The 18,944-nt window shown below is 39.3% G+C and overlaps 3 protein-coding genes across 4 annotated transcripts in view; 2 read left to right on the top strand and 1 right to left on the bottom strand.

The window, feature by feature from the left end:
• The window catches only part of LOC122345426 (small muscular protein-like), a 7,525-nt gene extending 4,861 nt beyond the window's left edge, over nucleotides 1-2,664 (top strand). For both annotated transcript variants that reach the window (XM_043239545.1, XM_043239544.1), the window contains exons 4-5: nucleotides 812-947; nucleotides 1,626-2,664. In XM_043239545.1, the coding sequence (XP_043095480.1) occupies nucleotides 812-937 (126 nt within the window). In that variant the 3' untranslated portion in view covers nucleotides 938-947; nucleotides 1,626-2,664. The remainder of the gene's footprint in view (nucleotides 1-811; nucleotides 948-1,625) is intronic.
• A 135-nt stretch (nucleotides 2,665-2,799) lies between these two features.
• On the top strand, nucleotides 2,800-7,139 carry LOC122345424 (kelch-like protein 34). The gene has a single exon (XM_043239542.1). It carries the CDS (start codon nucleotides 4,685-4,687, stop codon nucleotides 6,689-6,691), a length of 2,007 nt encoding a protein of 668 aa, XP_043095477.1. The 5' UTR covers nucleotides 2,800-4,684; the 3' UTR covers nucleotides 6,692-7,139.
• A 3,302-nt stretch (nucleotides 7,140-10,441) lies between these two features.
• Nucleotides 10,442-18,944, bottom strand: part of LOC122345113 (connector enhancer of kinase suppressor of ras 2-like) — a 14,158-nt gene continuing 5,655 nt past the window's right edge. The window contains exons 7-8 of the mRNA XM_043238943.1: nucleotides 14,608-14,807; nucleotides 10,442-12,585 (exon numbers count right to left, since the gene is read on the bottom strand). Coding sequence (XP_043094878.1) covers nucleotides 12,355-12,585; nucleotides 14,608-14,807 — 431 coding nt within the window. The 3' untranslated portion in view covers nucleotides 10,442-12,354. The remainder of the gene's footprint in view (nucleotides 12,586-14,607; nucleotides 14,808-18,944) is intronic.

Below are 18,944 nucleotides of genomic sequence, written 5' to 3'. Positions count from 1 at the left end.
GAATCTTGTGTTGATCCTTCCTGGTAAAGAGCCGTTTGAGTGAAATAGTCTCAACAAATCTGTTTTTGCAAATAAACTTTTTATATATGTTTATTTATCCAATTTTTTTAATATTAACACATCCAATACTGTAATATATAAGAACTGACATTATTTAATTTAAATTTTTCCTACTGATGATTGCAATTAGAATATAATTTTTTAAAAATGATACTTTTACAATGTTTTAAAATCAAGCATCATTTTTTGTGAAGTACAAAAACACTAAAAAAAAACCTTTTTAATACACACTTTTTGCACACAGCAATAAAAAGTAAAAGTTGGAAAAAAAGAAAGAAAGAAAAAAAAATACTTTTTTTTACTAACTAGCAACAATCAGATGAAATACATCATTATTAATGTGTTAAATGATGTACTGTGGGAACAGTTTTTCCGTTTAGTTAAATGACAAGTATAAACAACTATAATGACAATTATCTAAATGTTTTTTTTATATTTAGTAAAAAGAAATGCTAGGATCTGCTTTATGATTTTTGCAACTTTTTTTAACTTAAAAAAAAGTTTAAATAAGAATTAATGGGCAAACTATAATAATGTTTATAATAAAATGTCAGAGATTTATATTACACTGTGCTCATGAAAATGCTTTTAAAAATTAAAAATTTAATAATTTTAATTTTATTTAAATTGTATTCATTTTTTTTTTAAATTAAGTTTATTTCTTCTTTTTATTTTGGCAGTAAAATATGGCATTTTCTTGAGAGATTTTGTAAGGGCCAGTCGGTAATATCTCTCACTATTGATTTCACAGGCGTCCGCAGTGACTCCAGAGGAAAAAAAGGCCCTGCCTGGTGCCGTGAAACTACCAGGCCCCGCTGTCGACCTTTCCGAGCTCCAGAATGTAAAAAGCGAACTCAGATGGGTCACCAAGGACTAAACAACACGGGGTAAATCTGACAGTCAAATATATGCACTCACACCCATTTTTTTCCCGCCTACCTTTTTTTGGTTAGTCAAAAAACTTAAGTACACACATACAAATACGAGCAGGAACTAAAAAGCAATTGTTTTCTAAATGCGTCACATCATGTCTGAACTCATCTAGAAAGGCTCCATGCTGTTCACACAAATAACCACACGGTGTCAGTAGCAGTAAAAGAAGTTTGCACGTGTGTTAGCGTGCATATGTCAGTGCTGGAGTGTGTAAAGGGGTATGAGCGTGAATCAGGCTCTATTAATACCCCACAGATCAGTGGGGCAGTGAAAGTCCGTCTGTTGTGTGCAGTCCCAGCATGCCTCACCAGACTTCCCAATTATAGAGCAAAACATGCTCTGTGACCCACTCTACAGAAATACAAACAGNCGCACGTGTGTTAGCGTGCATATGTCAGTGCTGGAGTGTGTAAAGGGGTATGAGCGTGAATCAGGCTCTATTAATACCCCACAGATCAGTGGGGCAGTGAAAGTCCGTCTGTTGTGTGCAGTCCCAGCATGCCTTACCAGACTTCCCAATTATAGAGCAAAACATGCTCTGTGACCCACTCTACAGAAATACAAACAGAATTTGCTAACCAAACTACCTTGAGATTGCACATGTTTTTATCAAATTCTTCTCTTTTTCACAGGTGACTCCGCCCCCATTTTATTCGAGGCTTTGGTTATCTCCACCCAATCAGGTTCATGTATTTACAACTCCCAGAAAATCGGTTGCAAAGGAGTCAACGACAAGCCTTAATGATGACACTACCTAGTGACCCGAGAATAATTCAGGGGGTGGATTCTATCAGAGCAAAGACTGATGGGAATTGAGCAACTCGAAGCTCTGAACCAGGGTTTAGTTTGTCTAAAATAGGTCACTGCTTTTTAAACCTCCCTGTATGCTATTCTGTATTTTGTTTTAAAATGTACTGTGTGTTTAACTTTAAGGGATGGTTCACCCAAAAATGCATATTCCTAACCCTCACAAGTAAACTATCCCTTTAAAGTTTGATTTTATAGATGTTCTGTATTCTCCTGCTACCATCAATGAATCATAAAACAGAATATATGAGACTGAAGACATTAGCTAGTATGATTCATCTTAAAATTCCACCATTCTCCTTAAAAAAAAAGCCAGATTGTGTCTTAAAACAACTCGAACAAATGTGACACCATAAAATCAATTTTCTTTTCATGTATTTTACATCTAGAAGATTAATATGCAAATAATTGCTATAAATTTGATTAATTAGTCAGAATGTCATGCATTTAATTTGATTAAGTTTCCTCCGATTGACAGCCCTGCTTAAAACGCCTCATGCTGCAGGCTTGTTTTCACTCCCTACACATCTCTTTATTTATCTATGGCTTTGTTCTTGTGTGTTGCAGTACATGAGTAGGCTGTTGCATAATAAAACATGATTTCACGTTCTCTCCAAGAGCAAACCCGTAGGAGGAAGCCAGCACTTGTTATCCTTGAACAAATTGAACTGGATTTCAAATGCCGCACCATCGGTTTGTTATGTACATAAACTGGGATCAGTTTAACAGTGTAAAGCTGCTTGTCTCCTCACTTGTAAATCACATCATATGTGTCTGTTTTGCTCTATGATCTAGTTTACTAGCAGCAGGTGTCATGGCCTTTGAGTGAAAGTGTCCTTATTAAAGATCATGTATTGCTCCTTAGATTGGAGTCAGTCTGCATTGAGAGCTGGGAAACACGTGCATATATAATTCAGATGAATTGTCTACATTCTATCATTTGAAAGGCTCTATTTTATGTACGATTGCTTTGAAACATATCTTGCGAATTGATCTTGAATCGAAAGACAAGCAACTAACAAGTGTCCAAGCGTCCAATGAAATACATTCAAACCTGTTTAAAGCTTTCCAGGATGCACCTCATGGTTGAGAGATTGAAAGGCAGTGATATAACAGGACCTATCAATCATGTAGAATTGGAATGGAATTTTTTTTGGATTAAGCATCTGGCAGTGGTGCCTGGAACACAGAGAGAGTGAGCAGCTGTCTAACTAATCAACAAAGCCTTCATAATTCCCTTATTACCCACAATGCAATGCAATGCAGAGAGCCTGTAATTCTAAAACTTCTAACTGAGAAGCTTAGAATACCTAAACTTCATTCATTTCTTGATACAGTGTTCTCTGCTAGCATATGCTTTCCATTATACATTTCAGATTGTATATCAATAATATGTGTGTTAATTCAAATGAATTTCTCACCTGTAAGCCTTATGTACACCAGATAATATCCAAATAGTTCACCATGACCACCAGAGCCAAAAAACAACCCCTTACAGGAAGAACAGACACTTATATTTAGAAAGCCACTCAGGTCTGGCAGCATTCTGGACTGACGTGTCAAAACAGCGAGACCACAGACTGCCTGCAAGTAGCTGAACACATAAATCAGTAAAACTGCAATTAAATGCATAAAGGAACTCATCAGATGTGAAACTGTTGATAATAAATTGTATTTATAGACGGAAGAAACCATGATACTGCAAAAGGTCTTCAAGCATGCAATGAAATGGAGTCTGGTTTTGTTGACGAAATATAAAAAGTGCACCACAACTAATGCATCTAATTTAGACTCCCGTAGTTGTAATGTGTGTTTAAATATATCCACCGATGCATAACAAGCTTGAGTGGAAAGACATGCCAAGGTCCCTATAAGGCCAATTACTTGTTTTAAAGTGAGAATCCAAAGGGGTTGTAAGGTGAGCACAGGATTTGGCAGTACAAACGGTGAGTCTACAGAATCACTTCCTTGAGACACAAGTGGCACACACACAAGCACGCCCCTCTATGATTCATCATGACCCGTTGCAGTCACACTTGAGTGTAAATGCATTCACAACTATCTCCAGTTACCAATTACCTCGTAGATGTGTTGTATTGCAAATGCTTTAGACAGTGAAGAGACCAGTGTGATCATGTGCAGAGGGTGTGAGAATGTAACCAGAAGCGCTATCATAATCATCCCTTGCTCTTATATTTAATACCCCCTCCCTGCAATCTTGCCTGATGCTGCCCTATCCCAGCTCTGAGCCAGCAGCTATTCAGGGAGGATGAAGGGTATGATGTTCACGAGGTTGGGATGTGTCCTTTTCGCTGTGGATCACACTTACACACTACAAGTCTATAAATCAACCTCACTTTTCACCGATCTAGCCAACATAATCAAGCCAATTTCTGTAGTCTCCTTACAATCACACTTGCACACTGTAAACAACCTTTATTTCTTTGTCTTTGTGTCTTCCTGACTAAATATTCTTACTTTGGTTCTCATTGTCCTCTAGGCAAGATTCCCATTCTTATTTCTCTTTTCTGGCTAGACTGTGTCCTGACTGTCCCTCTGATCAACTCTGAGTTTCTATTCCTGTCATCTTGGTAAGATATGGCTTCTGGTGGCGACAGATAGAAATCCAGTGCTGACTAACTCCCTTATTTATCAAGAGATGACCTCAGATCTGCATATCATAATAAACCCCCAGCCTGATCCCTCCCGCTCTCAGTGTTCCCTTCTAGCTAAATGGAAAGGGCAACTAGCTCAAAGTTGTGTTTACCCCCAGTGGCCCCAAAATGTCTGCCCATCATTCCCCCTCCCTTCTAGAGATCCGGTAGAAAACACATGCCTATCTTGTTGAGGCAAAAGGTTTGTCTGCCCACTGGGTGGAGGAGAAATGGTTGACCCTCCCCTTTGCACTTACGCATTTGATGCCTGTAGAAGTCATGGACCACATCCCAACAGACGCGGCTGGTGTACTGACCTTTTTCTTTTCTTCTGTCTTCTTCAATCTCGACCACTTTTGCAGGAGCAAGTTGACCTAACCACCTCCTCTCATCCATCTTTCCTCTTTATTTTGTACTTCATCATATTTGCATTCTCCTTGACTCCCTTATCTCTCGCTCTTCTTCTCCTAGTGATGAATTACTTCCTGATGCTCAGCAACAGTCATGGAGAAGGTGTTCTGTCTCGGTACCAGAGCTTGCGTCTCGAGGGACGAATGTGTGATGTTGTTTTGGAGGCAGGAGGTGTGGAGTACCCTGCTCATCGCACTTTGCTAGCCTGTTCCAGTGACTACTTCTGGTCTGTGTTTCAGGACTACACTCTGGAATCCAGTGCCCGTACTATCAGCTTGCCAGCCTTGTCATCTCTGGGCCTGGAGCAGATACTGGACTTCATCTACACTTCATGGATCTCACTGTCACCCTCCACTTTGGAGGTCACTCTGCAGGCTGCCTGCTATCTACAGATAACCCATGCTGTGGATCTTTGCACTCGGTACATCTCTGAAAGCATTGCTCCTGACAACTGCTGCTTTTTTGCTAACATCGCAGCTCGTTATGGCCTTTCTGAAGCATTTGACGACAGCAACACTTTTATTGGCTGTAACATGTGCAGAATACTTGCATCTGAGGAATACAAGACTGAGCTAATGGAGTTAAACACTGATTCTCTGCAAGAAGTGCTTGTAGCTGAGGAGATGCCAGGAGTGAAGGAGATAGACCTTCTGCAGCTGGTTTTGGACTGGCTAGAGTGCAACCCACAATCTGCCTTGCAAAGTAATGCATTGCTCAGTCGGATCCGATTTGGTTTGATTCCATCTGAAGAGCTGTCTCAACTTAGTGCACTTAAACCTGCTCTGCGAACACCCTTTGTCCGCAGCATAGTGCATAAAGCACTTAACTACCACCTTCAGGGTCCCCTACAACCTCTGCTACAAAGTGTGCACACCAGCCTAAGAGCCACAAAGAGCAAGATTCTTCTAGTGGGAGGAGGACCAGAGGCAAACAGGCCGCAGAATCAGATCATAACCTACGAACCTCGCAGTAAGAAATTCCAGCCCCTCTCAACATCTCTGCCAAATAAGCTACAGCACCAGGGAGTATGTGTTGTTGGGAACTTCCTCTTCATACTAGGTGGTGAGGTGGTGCATGTGGATGAGGAGAATGAGAAGACTGCTGTAATGAATGTGACTGACCAGGTGTGGCGCTATGACCCACGGTTTGAGCAGTGGGAGGAGATGGAACCGCTCTTGCAGAAGAGGGCACAGTTTGCTTGCTGTGTGGTGGAAGGTGTTATTTTTGCTATCGGTGGACGGGGCCAGAGGGGTGAGCCTGCTTTGTCATCTGTGGAAAGGTACAATATGAGGGAAGGATGCTGGCGCAGTGGCATTTCCCTACCGTATTCAGTTCATGGGCATGCCTGTGCAACTATTGGAATAGGAATCTACATCTCAGGGGGCATCCATGTCAATAACCCAGAGAGTAGCAAAGAAGTGCTGTTTCTGAATGCCGTTAAAGGGAATGCCTGGCAGATACGTTCTAACATGTCCATTGCCAGATTTGGCCACCAGATGGCAACAGTGACGGGAAGAATTTACACCTTTTTGGGAATGTATGAGCCCTTCTGTGACATTGAACGCTACAATCCTGAGCAAGACCTGTGGACCCGTCTAAAGCCCCTACTGAATGACCGCTTCTGCTATGGTTTAACTGCAACAGGGGGTAGACGTGTGCTTATGTTCGGAGGCAGAAAATGGCAGGAAGGACAGGAGGTGTGTACAACAAATGTGCTCGAGTATGACACGGAATATGATGCCTGGAGAGAAGTGTGTAAGCTACCAAGACCCTTGTGTGGGATTCAGTGTGCCATAATGACTCTTCAAGACCCTCCAGAGACCTAAAAGTCAATTACAAACACCATCCCACATACACACAGACAAACAGATGGCTGTCATGGGGCACAGAGAGTTGAAGGACAGGGGTTATCTTTGTGTCATGGATCCATGGATTGTAAAGTGGCAGGGAAACAGGATTTCTATTTACCCAGATATAGAATACCTCTGTGGGGGTAATGCTGTTAGTGTTTTACAGCAAGCAGTAAGGAGCTCCTGCAACTAGGTCACTATGAATAGGGTAGAGAAAGTCATGACATTGATAGATGACTTGTCATAAAGACGTCCTGAGAAATGGCATAGATCCTCTAAGGACACCGGAGAAAAAGACATAATCAAACAGACATTTCAAATCACTTCACGCTCTGGTCATTGAAAAGCATAAAGGCATAAAGAAAGGACAGACAAATGGAAAAACAATCTAGATAAGGACAAATTTGGACAGTTTAATTATTTGGCAATGCATGNAAGACATTTCAAATCACTTCACGCTCTGGTCATTGAAAAGCATAAAGGCATAAAGAAAGGACAGACAAACAAATGGAAAAACAATCTAGATAAGGACAAATTTGGACAGTTTAATTATTTGGCAATGCATGAAGATCAGAGGTGACAGTCATAATGTCTTATGATAGAGAGACAGCTGCCATGAATGTTGGATACAGACTGTAAAAGGAGGCTACACTCACAGACGCTGAGAAAGCCAAATTAGACCATTGATTTGGAAGGGCATATGGGAAGTCAAAGTGGACAAGGACAAGTATCAAGATCATTGAGTGTGTGTGGGATGCAGATAAGCCAAAGGAGAGAGGATGAGGAGATTTTTAGAGAGCAATGACAATAAAAAATGCATAGTCACAAATATATATCTGACAACTCAGGCCATGCATTCAAGTCTAGATATATTCTAATATGGTGTCATTAGAATACCTATATATGTGAGATACGCCACAGTAGCAGTAACTAGGGTGGTATATATAGCAACTTCATCATATATTTAATATATACTATTAGACCAACCATTTACTGGTTATATAAACGCAACTGTAAAATGAATATTGTTGACATAATCCTTCAATGGATCAATGCAAAGACAGAGAAAAGTAAATAAAATATTTGACTGCTAAAAATCTCTTTTGCAGCTTGTGGGTATCTTTAAAGTCTTTGTACTGATTTAATGATCACTGCGAACAAAAATTGGCTGGTAATAACAAAACATTTGTGAGATTTGAGTATGAGATGCCTAACCTGGTTTGCTGATAAGAAAATCAGACTGTCCCATCTGAACTGTCTAAAGGAAGGAAACCCATTGTCAACTCAAGACTCAAAACAAACCAAACAATGCTTCATCTTTATTCATTTTTGTATGTCCATTCCCTTCACTGAACAGCCTGGAAACCAGCAAGTTTCTGAAAGAAAAAAATAAGCTTTCTAGGATATTTACATAGGCATCTATTTTTAAACCCCCACTGGAGAAAGATGCCCTTACTAATTTCTTGACAGGCTGCAGAGCTCTCAGGTGATTGTTTATGGTCAGGCACTCACCTTTAAGCCAAAGATGTCAACATCCATGTTGGAAATGGCAGCTGAGACACTGCCATTGATGAATGGGAATACTAAACTTTCTTAAGTTAGAAGTTAGATTCAGCTCCTAATTTAAGAGTAAATATCAAGCATATAAAATAAAATCCATGCAAATGCAAAAAGTATAGCATGATTACATCCATAAAAGTTTATTGACTCTAGGTATAACCACACTGAAAACTGGAGAAAGCAACAATTCTCTTTTTAAATAATGTAATAAATAAAGTAAACTTTACCAGGTTATACTCGAAACACAACACATAGGAAACTGCACTGCCCAAATTACATGCCCTACTCATAATAAAGACAGGCAGCAGCACAGATACTGATGAACTAGAATGTTTTACAACAACTTTGTGTTAGAAAACGGGCTCCTAAAGAAATATAACATGGTTTTCACTAAATTAATAATAACTTTGATATATTACTAAAGTAAAATACCAATAGACATCAGTTCTAGTAGCTCTAAATCCACTGGTAATCACTTTCTCTAAGAGCTAATGCATTCCCATGATTCCCATGGACACATTAGCACCTGAGTCACTCACTCTGTCAAAATCAAGCTAATATTGTCTTAGATTACATACAGAATGAAATGTGCTCCATTATGTCATACCTGAAATGTCAATGTACATCATATAATACACATCTTATCATACAGTACAATAAACTCTCTTCTGAACATTCAGCGTGTTCTTAAAAATCTCACATAAAGCATCTTGGTGTCTGCTGAGAGCCTGAGTGCTTCTTGGTCTGCACGGCGTTCCTGACAGTTGAAATATTGACATTAAATCATTTGGCAGCTTCGGTTTAGAAACAAAAAAACAAATGTGATAGTGGTGTATCTACAAGCCATGCAGCAAGAGATGTTTTGCTCTGATAGTTTATAAAGATGGACGACCTCCCGAACTTTGACATACATGTAATTTCAGGAGTCGAGTTGCTGCTTCTGACAGATGCTGGGGTGAGTTCAGGGCAACAGCTTTGATCGGCCGAGCCATGCGGCGAGTCCCTGGGCTGAGACCAGCGATGTGTCGTGATGACCACGGCTGTCATAAAAACTCACTGTTGTCTTGACATAAACGTCCCTAAACTAGCAGCACTGTTCAGGACAGCTGCATGGCAGCTTGTAGAAACAGAAAATTTGAATCCAAACAGAGGTATACAATACTGAAACAACACTGTCCTTTACGTTTTCCTATTTTTGAATCGAACACAATAGTCCATAAAAATTTCTTTGAGATTAAGCATTAAAAATGAATGGCACACCTTGTGCACGGACACACAATCACTTGTAAGTGCCGTCCCTGCTTACTCAAGGATGCAAATTTTTGCGCTAGGAACATCACGTGTAAATCTGTTTTTGATTATGAACTTTCATTTGCTAAGAGACACATAATTTCACCTCATGATATCAGAAAACCGTAGTGAAGAGAGAACTTCCATAATTTGACTCAAGTTACAGAGATAATGCTGCTTCTGGATAATGGAGCCTGTGCAATTTTCTACCAATCAAAGCCCACACACTTCACTGAATGCTCATCCGTTATCAGAGGCTGAGTTTGGCAAGGCGTTACGCTCTGTGGAGAAGTGTTCACGACACAGGCACAGAAATATTCCAGGTTCAATACAAGATGAGTGCTATCTACATCAATTTTAGCATTCTGTCAGTTATCATATTCAAATATTTGACTTGTTTCCAACTGGAAAAAGGCACAGGACCACGATGTATGGTGAAAATTTTGTTCACAACATAATTCATTTTCAATGAGTATTATCTAACGCTAACTTAAAATGTTTAAATGTGTAACTATTATTATTTAATAATTGAAAAACAAATTTCATACTGTACATTAATTCTGTGATGCCTAAATCATAGTATTTTACAGTACAACATTTTTATTGTTTAATTTTTCTTTAATGCATTTAGACAAAAATAATTTTTTTTAATTTTCTGCATGAAAATAATTATTTGGCATATTGTATCAACCACTGTTTTATTATTTTTTCAATTGCATACTGCAATTGTATGCTTTGCAGCCTTGTTGATCAACACTGATCAACTGATACTCTTAAACATTATGCATGATAATCATAATAATAAGGATTATTATTATTATTGGAGATTACTGGCCGATGCAGAAAAGCCAATAATAAAAGATAAAAAAAANAATATTTGCTGTTGATTTGTAATCAATATATTGAATTTAGGCATCGCAACATTTCAATGTACAATGTAATATCTCATTTTCAGAAGTTCTGCTTCTAGAAAAGTCTCACAAGGATTATTTCGACAAATACAATGCAGCACTTTTCTGCCCGTAAATTACCTTCCCCAATAGACCATTCCATTTTAAGAGCATTACTATGGGTTCAGCCAAAATGACTGAGTGTGGAAACTGGCAACGAACCAAAGAGCTGTCAATAGAACGGATCTGATTTTGAACCAAGGATATTCCTTTAAAGGCCTTTTCTTGGTATATCCAAACACTCTACGGAGATAGTGGTGAGATCAGTGTTCCATGTTCATGCACACGCACACAACTTCCACACGAATGTACAAGTGCTATAAGTCGGGGCCAGCCGATGTATAACAGCAGATCATAAATATATAGTATGATACAGTAGAGTATATAGTATGCTAAAGTAGCATATAAACATGGCAGACAACTTGTGTGATGACTGTCTATGCGTCCACTGAGAGATTTGCTTCAAAAAGACAGACAAACACAGGTACAGTGTGCCAGTCGGTGTATTTAGAGTTTGAATGGCGCCTCAGATGTGGATTTCCTTTCAGAGTCCAGTCCGTAGCTTCCATTTCCAAGTTCAAGTGCTCTGGTTCTATCTCAGCTTCCTGTCTAGAGGTGGTTTGGTCAGGTTTGTTCTCAGTGCGACGGCATTGTCTCTCCTTGTCTGAGCCGCTTGGAGGACTGGTAACCATGGCAACCCGGTGTCCAGAAGTGGCATACTCTGAAGCTTGTGGGTTGCGAGTCGAGCTATTGAGAGAGCTTTGTTTTTACAGCTATCTGTGCCTGCGTAAACAATGTTTTTCAAGTATTTCAAAAGCACATGCAGACTGAGTCTGCGATTGCTGTCAGGATGTGAAAGTACAAGCAAAAGTGAGAAGAATTTGTGTTTATGGACCTTAATCATTGTATCAAAATTGACATCAATTAAAACGAGACTGTGAGGCCATAAAAGTACAGTATGTTTGATAGGTTGAAATATTGGAGGACTTAGGGGCAACTGTTATCATGAAATTGTGCAGATAATTATTTTTATGTCAAGAATTGTCACAAAATTGTACTTTAAAATGCTGATTAAATTTAGGCATCACAAAATGATAATGTACAGTATGAAAAATGGATATTCATTTATGTTCTTAAATGATAAGTTAATAATAGTTTTTAAAAATGAATTTTAAGTGAGTGTTAGATGATAGGTAATCCACATGAATTGGGAAACAGATGAACAAAAAACAGAAGCGCATGCGCAATTAAATATTAAAAGATGTGTTATACATTTAAATGAAAAAGCGTATAAATAAAAAAAAACATGGCTATAACTGTTATCATACTAATATACTGTAAATATATTATGATTCAAAATATAGTCTGTGAATATTATAGAACATAAACACTATATTTCATAACTGAGCAAGAAAATATCAAATATTAAGTTGTATTGCTTCAATGGATACAAATAAATCATGTCAAATATAATGACAAAGAAAGCCAAACTTGACAGTATTTACTTAAAGTGCACCCTGTGCATGTAATCTGAAATGGTCTCTTGGTTAATTTTATATTGATTATTAAATAATGTAACTCATTTACTGAAATTATTAATCTCAAATCACGTCTTGATGCATTATTATACACCTAAACGTTATTTCCGCTCATAAATGTTCCTCACAGCCTCGTAATTAAAATTCAGTCCACAAACACCAATTCAACCCGTACTTTCGCTTTATGTCCAGCCTAAGGTCCATGGAAGTAAGACTGTGTCCGATGGTCGTGAGCGACGACTACTTCATATATTGTGAGGGCATTTTTCTGTGGAGTGATCGAAGCATGCGTTTGTGTGTGTCAGACGTGAGTCTCGATGTAGGAGTGTGTGTGTGAGAGGGACGGTGTGCGAGGGGCGGGTTCAGGTGTGGCGGCAGGGCTGAGCTCGGAGGCGGGGCTTGGCTGACGGTCCCGCTGCGGCTCTGATGAAAACAGCTCCATGTAAACTTTCTTCCATTCCTGGAACTCTGAGGACGTGAGCTTAGGATTGGCCAGCAGCTTGTCAATCAGTGCTACCTCGCCCTCCCTGTCCTATGGGAGTGAAGAAAGAGAGCAGTGGAGGGGGGGCATTACAGATACAGTCTCCTTCATACAGTGGTAAGGATGTCATAGTCAAAGCACGCCACAGGCGGTTAGCGTAGACGTGAAGCGATGTGGACTCAACCTAGATGAGCAGAGCGACACACACGCAAACACACATAGCATGCTCAGACTTGACTGGAGTCCTCTGGCACTGTGGAGCTTCGTGCCCTCAATTAACCTTCTTTCATTCAAGTCTGAGTGATAAGGGATGTTTATAATACCCTCCCAGTGCAACGGGAGGCTCTGCCCCAACATAATAAGCACAGCGCAGCAGGGTGAGGGGGGGAGGTCACAGCAGAGGCACGGACCGGCTGACCCAACCACAGGAAGAAAAAAAAAGGCACCAGGCGGAGCCTAAACCAGGTTGACCCACACAGTGAAGCAGGGTTCAAAAGAATTTGGCCTTACCAATGGACATTAGCTCAATTAGGTTATTCGCTGTTATTATTTATTAAAGACCGTATTAGACTAGCTAATATCAGCTGGTCAACATAGTGATTATCTGGTCTAAGACAGGTATTAGTTCATTTAAACTGGTTATTAGCTGGTCAACATGGTGATTAGCAGATCTAAGGCAAGTATTGCCTCATCTAAACTGTTATTAGCTGGTCATCATGGCGATTAGCTGATATAACATGGTCATTGGTTAGTTTTAGCTAGTCATTAGTTGGTTTAAATTTGTTATTTGCTGGCCAATAAGGTGATTAGCTGGTAATTAGCTAGCCAACATTAGATCATTAGCTGATCTAAGATGATCATTAGCTTGTCAGAGCTAGCTCATATGCTAGTCTAAGATGGCCATTACCTGGTTTCATTAACTGGTCTAAAATGGTGATCATCTGTTTTTTACAGGTCAAAATCTGGTCTGATCTGGTTTTGGAATCTGCAACAACATAATAAGCACAGTGTAACAGCATGGGGTTGTAGGAAGAGCAAGACCCAATGGCACCAGGCGGTGCCTAAACCAAGTTAACTCCCAGAAAAGCAAGGTTCAGAGAAAAGTTTGGCCTTACCAATGGTCATTAGCTTGTTTAAGATGGTTATTAGTTGGTTGAGACAGTGATTATCTGTTCTAAGATGCTATTAGCTCATCTTAACTGTTTATTAGCTGGTCAACACTGTGATTATCAGGTCTAAGATAGTCATTAGCCTAAAATTATAGGCTATAGTCTAAAATTTCTATTAGGTGGTCAACATGGTGATTAGTTGGCCTAAGATAAGGCATTATTCGGCTTAAACTTTTTAGCTGGCCAACAAGGAGATTGGCTGGTCTAAATTATTAGGTGAACAGTGTGGTGATTAGCTAGTCTAAAATAGTCATTAGCTTGTCTAAGATGGCATCAGCTAGTCATTAGCTGCTTATATGCTGGTCTAAGATGGTCATTAGCTGGTTTAAATCGGTCATTAACTAGTGTACGATGGTCATTATTCTGTTCAAACGGGTCATAATCTGGTTATTAGTTTGTCTAAAATAGTCGTTAGCTCATCATTAATTGCCCACCGTGTATCCTATGCTATAGAACCATTCTTTTCTTTTGACCAACTGTTTATAATACCACAATGCAGCTGGATGCTCTTCCCCAAAATAATAAGCACAGTGTAACAGCCTGGGGTTGGAGGAGGGGTTCACAGCATAGGCATGGACTGACTGATCCAACTATGGGAAGACCCAATGGCACCAGGTGAAGACTAATCCAGATTAACCCAACACAGAGAAGCAGGGTTCAGAGTTTGGTCAAAACCCACCTCCCACACCAGACAGAGAACTCCGTCTAACATGGATGGGATTCTGGGATAGCAGTTTGGTCATTGCGTCAAAGTGGACTACAAAAACACACACAAAATGCCTGCTTTTCCCAGAATCCCAAAGACATCAGACAGACGGAGAGGGACGGATGGGAAGACGGGACAGATGAAACAAACAGGCACACATGGTGCAGTGGGACCCATGCGGCAGCAGAGGTCAGATACCTTTAGCGTGCTCTGCAGGATGCGGAGATGATGCAGTTTGTCATTTAGCTGTGGATCGTTGCAACGCCGGATGAAAAGGTGTTTGTACTCCAGACGGGTGGAAAGGCGGTGCTCACCAATAGGCGACAGACTGGCACGCTCCAGCGCGCGGTACAAATCACCAAGCGAATCCGCCTGCCCATGGCACTCCTGCTCCCCGCCTGTGGGGGGCGCCACAGAAAGCCAGAGTTAACGAGAGGTGGCTCCACCAGCAAGGCACAATTTTGAGTGGGATTGAAGCAGAAATAAACAGATTGCAACATTTAAACTGTGCATTTTAATGTTCAATCAGGTGTGTAGGCTGGTATTTGTATACTGATGATGCTCGGCTCATTTATTTAGTTCGTTAGTCTGGAATTGTGAAGGTAGAAAGAGAGAAATGACATAAGACCTGGACGAGAAGTGTCTTTCATCAGGCTGGCATAGATAAATGCTTAATCAGGCTCAGATTTATGTAAATATGGGAACATTTTCTCTCGCCGTCTCGGTTTTTATCTGTTATCGTTTGAAGAAACGGGTGCTGGGTTTCTCCGTGCCAACACAACATCCTTTTTTCTCTCCATCTCCGTCTGTCTGCAATGTGCACAGACACACACACACACCTGCCCTTCTCAATGTGTTTAACACTTTCCTGCTTATAATCTATCTTAAAAATTAGATGGTCTCTAAGATTACCATTACTGGTCTAACACGGACTAAACTGACAATTACCTGGTTTAAGCTGCCCAGTAGCATTCCAGTAATTATATATATAATTAGTTGGTCTAATTTGTTTATTAGATGGTCTTTCATGAGTTGGTCATTAGCTGGTTTTAGACGGTCTAACATACTCTAAGATAGTCATTAGCTGGTTTAAGCTAGTCTTTTGCTGGTCAACATAATCATTATCTGGTTTAACATGGTCTACCCTGTAAAAAAAAAAAAAAAACAGTCTGTGCTATTTAGGCATGTTTTTAAGCTGGTCCTAATATGGTCCTGAATAGAAACTTGTTGCCTATAGGATCAGCACATGACCAGCTAAGGACTGGTCGTTTATTTATAATCAGCGAATCAGCATAATTATTAGCTGGTTTATCATGGTCTAAACCAATCATTCGCTAGTCTAACATGGTGTAAGAAGCTAAAATGGCAATTTGTTAGTCTAAGATAGCCATTCCTGATCTAAACTGTCTATTAGCTAGTTTAAGATGGTCTTTATTTATCAACAGTTGATCGATACAATCATTAGCTGGTCTAAAATGGTCTAAGCTGATTATTTGTTGGTCTAAAATTTTTAAAATGTTAATAGGATGTTAATAAGATGTGACAGTCATTTCGCCGGGTTAAGGCTGCAATTTGCTGATCTAAGCTGTTTCTTAGCTGCTTTAAACTGTCTGTTTGTTGATCATCAGCTGGTTAACATAAACTGTAGCTGGTATAAGATGGTATAAGCTGAACATCTAGATTAAGACGGTTATTAGTTGGTCAAGTCAATCATAATTATTAGCTAGTCTAATATGGTCTTATGTGGTCTAACATGGTCTAACGGGTTGAGTAAGTGCAGTTTGGTCATGGTACACCCCTAAAGATACACAGTAAGACTAGAAGACAGATCCCATAAGTGTTTAAAATGACATGTTCAATTCATTTAACACAGCCACCTTTCAAAGAAAAGAAAAACTCCCTTAAGGCTGCTCAGGTTTGGCAATCAATCATTTTGACAGACATTCTGTGAAGCAGGTAGCATGTTATATGTTTCTTTCTCTCTCTGTCTGCATGCGTACTGTATATGCATGTGCTCATACAGGTAATAGATTGCGTCACTCCAGATCTGTTGTTGTAGTGTTTGTGTAGGTAAAACACGTGGGCCATGAACAGTATCTAGCAGATACTGTATGTAGGGCGTGTATTTAAACAATGTTATTAACAAGCACTAGAGGGCAGCAGTCCCACACTGCGCCTCCCACAACACGCTGCAGATGCAGGGTATAATATATGTCGCATTCAGCAATAATTATTAATTCCGGCATTATACATTTAAGCACCAAAGCCACACATACAGTATGTGTCTGATATGCCAAAAACCTTTGGAAAAATCATTATCATCTATTTAGATCAGTAAATCAGGCCATGTCTCTAAAACATTTTTTAGCATATCACTTTTTGTGTAAAGCTGGCAAGCCCTGCTTTTATTACACACCTGCAATATCTTGAAAGAAAGGTTTTATCGATCACTTGGTTAGCCACGTGACAGATTACAATAACGACTAAACCGGAGTAAATCAATAAAGTTTTAAAGCTCTTCGCTATTCTTTTATAACTTGTTAAATGGCACAGAACTCTGAAAACTCTGGCATTGCACGACACCATCTTTCTCTCCAGTTGCCGGGGAACATGCGATCGAGAGTCACGATCAATAGGCCGTGCCTCTCTTTTCTTTTCAGTATGTAGTACAGCACACATGGGCTCTGTGGATGACTAACAGATGCCCCCTACTCCTCCAGAGAGAGATAGAAACAGAGCGATATAAAAGACACAGATAAGAGGGAGACTCATTAAAAGCCACTGGGATTATATATAGAGGGCTGCTGGAGATCCGTCTGAGATGACGAAAAAGGGAATATTAGAAGAGAAAGTTGGGTAAAAAGCCGATGGGAAGTGAGACGGGCAGATTGGTGGTGAGATAGTGGAGATGGGCAGTGAGATGGGGAATATAGATGGTGAGATGGCAATGAGCCACGAGGCGATAGACTGCTAGATGAGGGGAAGATGAAAATGAACACGGGGGAGATAAACAGAGTGGTAATCCAGAAGCAAATGGGCGGCTTCCTGTGAGGTTTGTGGAGAGAAATGAGTTGATCCGGACAACAGACCAAACAGAAAACCAGAGAGAATTAATAGCCCATTCTGATTTTACTGTTTACTGTTAACTACATGGTTAAATCCATGAGGCAGAGTATTACAATTATTTAAAAAAGTAAAGTAAAAAGTAGTTACATTTATGATAATAATTCAAATAAATAATTATTCCTCCACGGAATGAAGTTCTTTTGCATATCTGTAGGAAGTTTACGGTTGACAAGCAAGTAGTAATATAGAATACAGACTCACAGTCTTTTAATCAACATTGAAGTACAGCTTGATATTTTAAGGCAACATTTTAATTATTTAATATCATACTTGCATGTTCATAACTCCTTTATGATGTTTAATGGTCAAATGACATACAATAAAGAAATTATTTTGTGTTATGCACCTCCTGCAGTTCTCTTATAAACCTTTAGAAAACCATGGTTTTTGTACGGGACAGAAAATATGCATTAAACAAACATAACATTTTTATTTTTAAAAAGTTATTTAAAATATAAATTAATAAAGCTGAATTTAAGAAGTTAAAATGAAAAAACTAAAGTTCTGTTAAATGTTTTATTGTCCCTCAGGGAACAATTAAAAGCTAGATTAAAATGTTTAAATATAAAAAATCTATATATATTTTTTTTATTTTTGATTTGTGGTCATGATACATGTCCAGGTACTAAAGCTGAAAACTAACAAGCTCACAGAAATATCTATAAAGATGCAATGTCCTTGTAAATCAAAACCAACTAGGGTAAGGTAAAGTAAAGTGAAGCGGGTCAGGAGCTTGTGACAGAAACACACCAATACTGCAGCGTTAAAATGAGTTTCATAGGAAAGAGCATGCTGCTATTTCTGGAAGAAGATGCCTGCATGCGCATGTGTGCATGTGTGTATGTAAGAAACGAGTGGACAGATCTCAGTGGGGAACCTCACAGCACAGCTAAAAAAAAAAATCTGCAACTAAGACACTGTTTATGCTTCATACAGCACCAACACACAGTCAAACAGGGAAAAAAGATGAAGACACAGAAGCTAAGAAAGCACAGGAAGAGATATAGACAGAAAAGAGCCTCAAATCCCTGCACACGTTCCTCTGTGAGAGCACTGCTCTTAACAATTTAATATCGAAGCACTCAAATAAATTCACACATGCATTAAAATAACTCTGCTGTGCCTACTGTTCATAATAAGAGGGGTTATTAAAATCTAATAGAACATGGTAAAGAGGTTTTAGAGGACTGAGTTGAGCTGATCTTGTCCTCAGAACAATTCTGCTAACTCATGGTGCAAAATAATAATAAAGGGTATTTAGTATTACCTTTGCAAAAGCCGGATCAAGTCACATCCCCCCAATTGTCATCATTACCATTTTTGGTGTCAATTCTTTTTTGACTACTTTACTTTTTTTTACTTTCCTAATCTAAAAAATATGTATATATATATATATATATTATCCATCA

Source organism: Puntigrus tetrazona, chromosome 5, assembly GCF_018831695.1.
Source record: "Puntigrus tetrazona isolate hp1 chromosome 5, ASM1883169v1, whole genome shotgun sequence".
NCBI lineage: Eukaryota > Metazoa > Chordata > Actinopteri > Cypriniformes > Cyprinidae > Puntigrus > Puntigrus tetrazona.
This window is presented reverse-complemented; position numbering and strand designations above follow the sequence as displayed.

Bases quoted from the DNA above. Each gene is read 5' to 3' on its own strand.
- LOC122345424 (XM_043239542.1), top strand. From the start codon at position 4,685: ATGGTTGACCCTCCCCTTTGCACTTACGCATTTGATGCCTGTAGAAGT.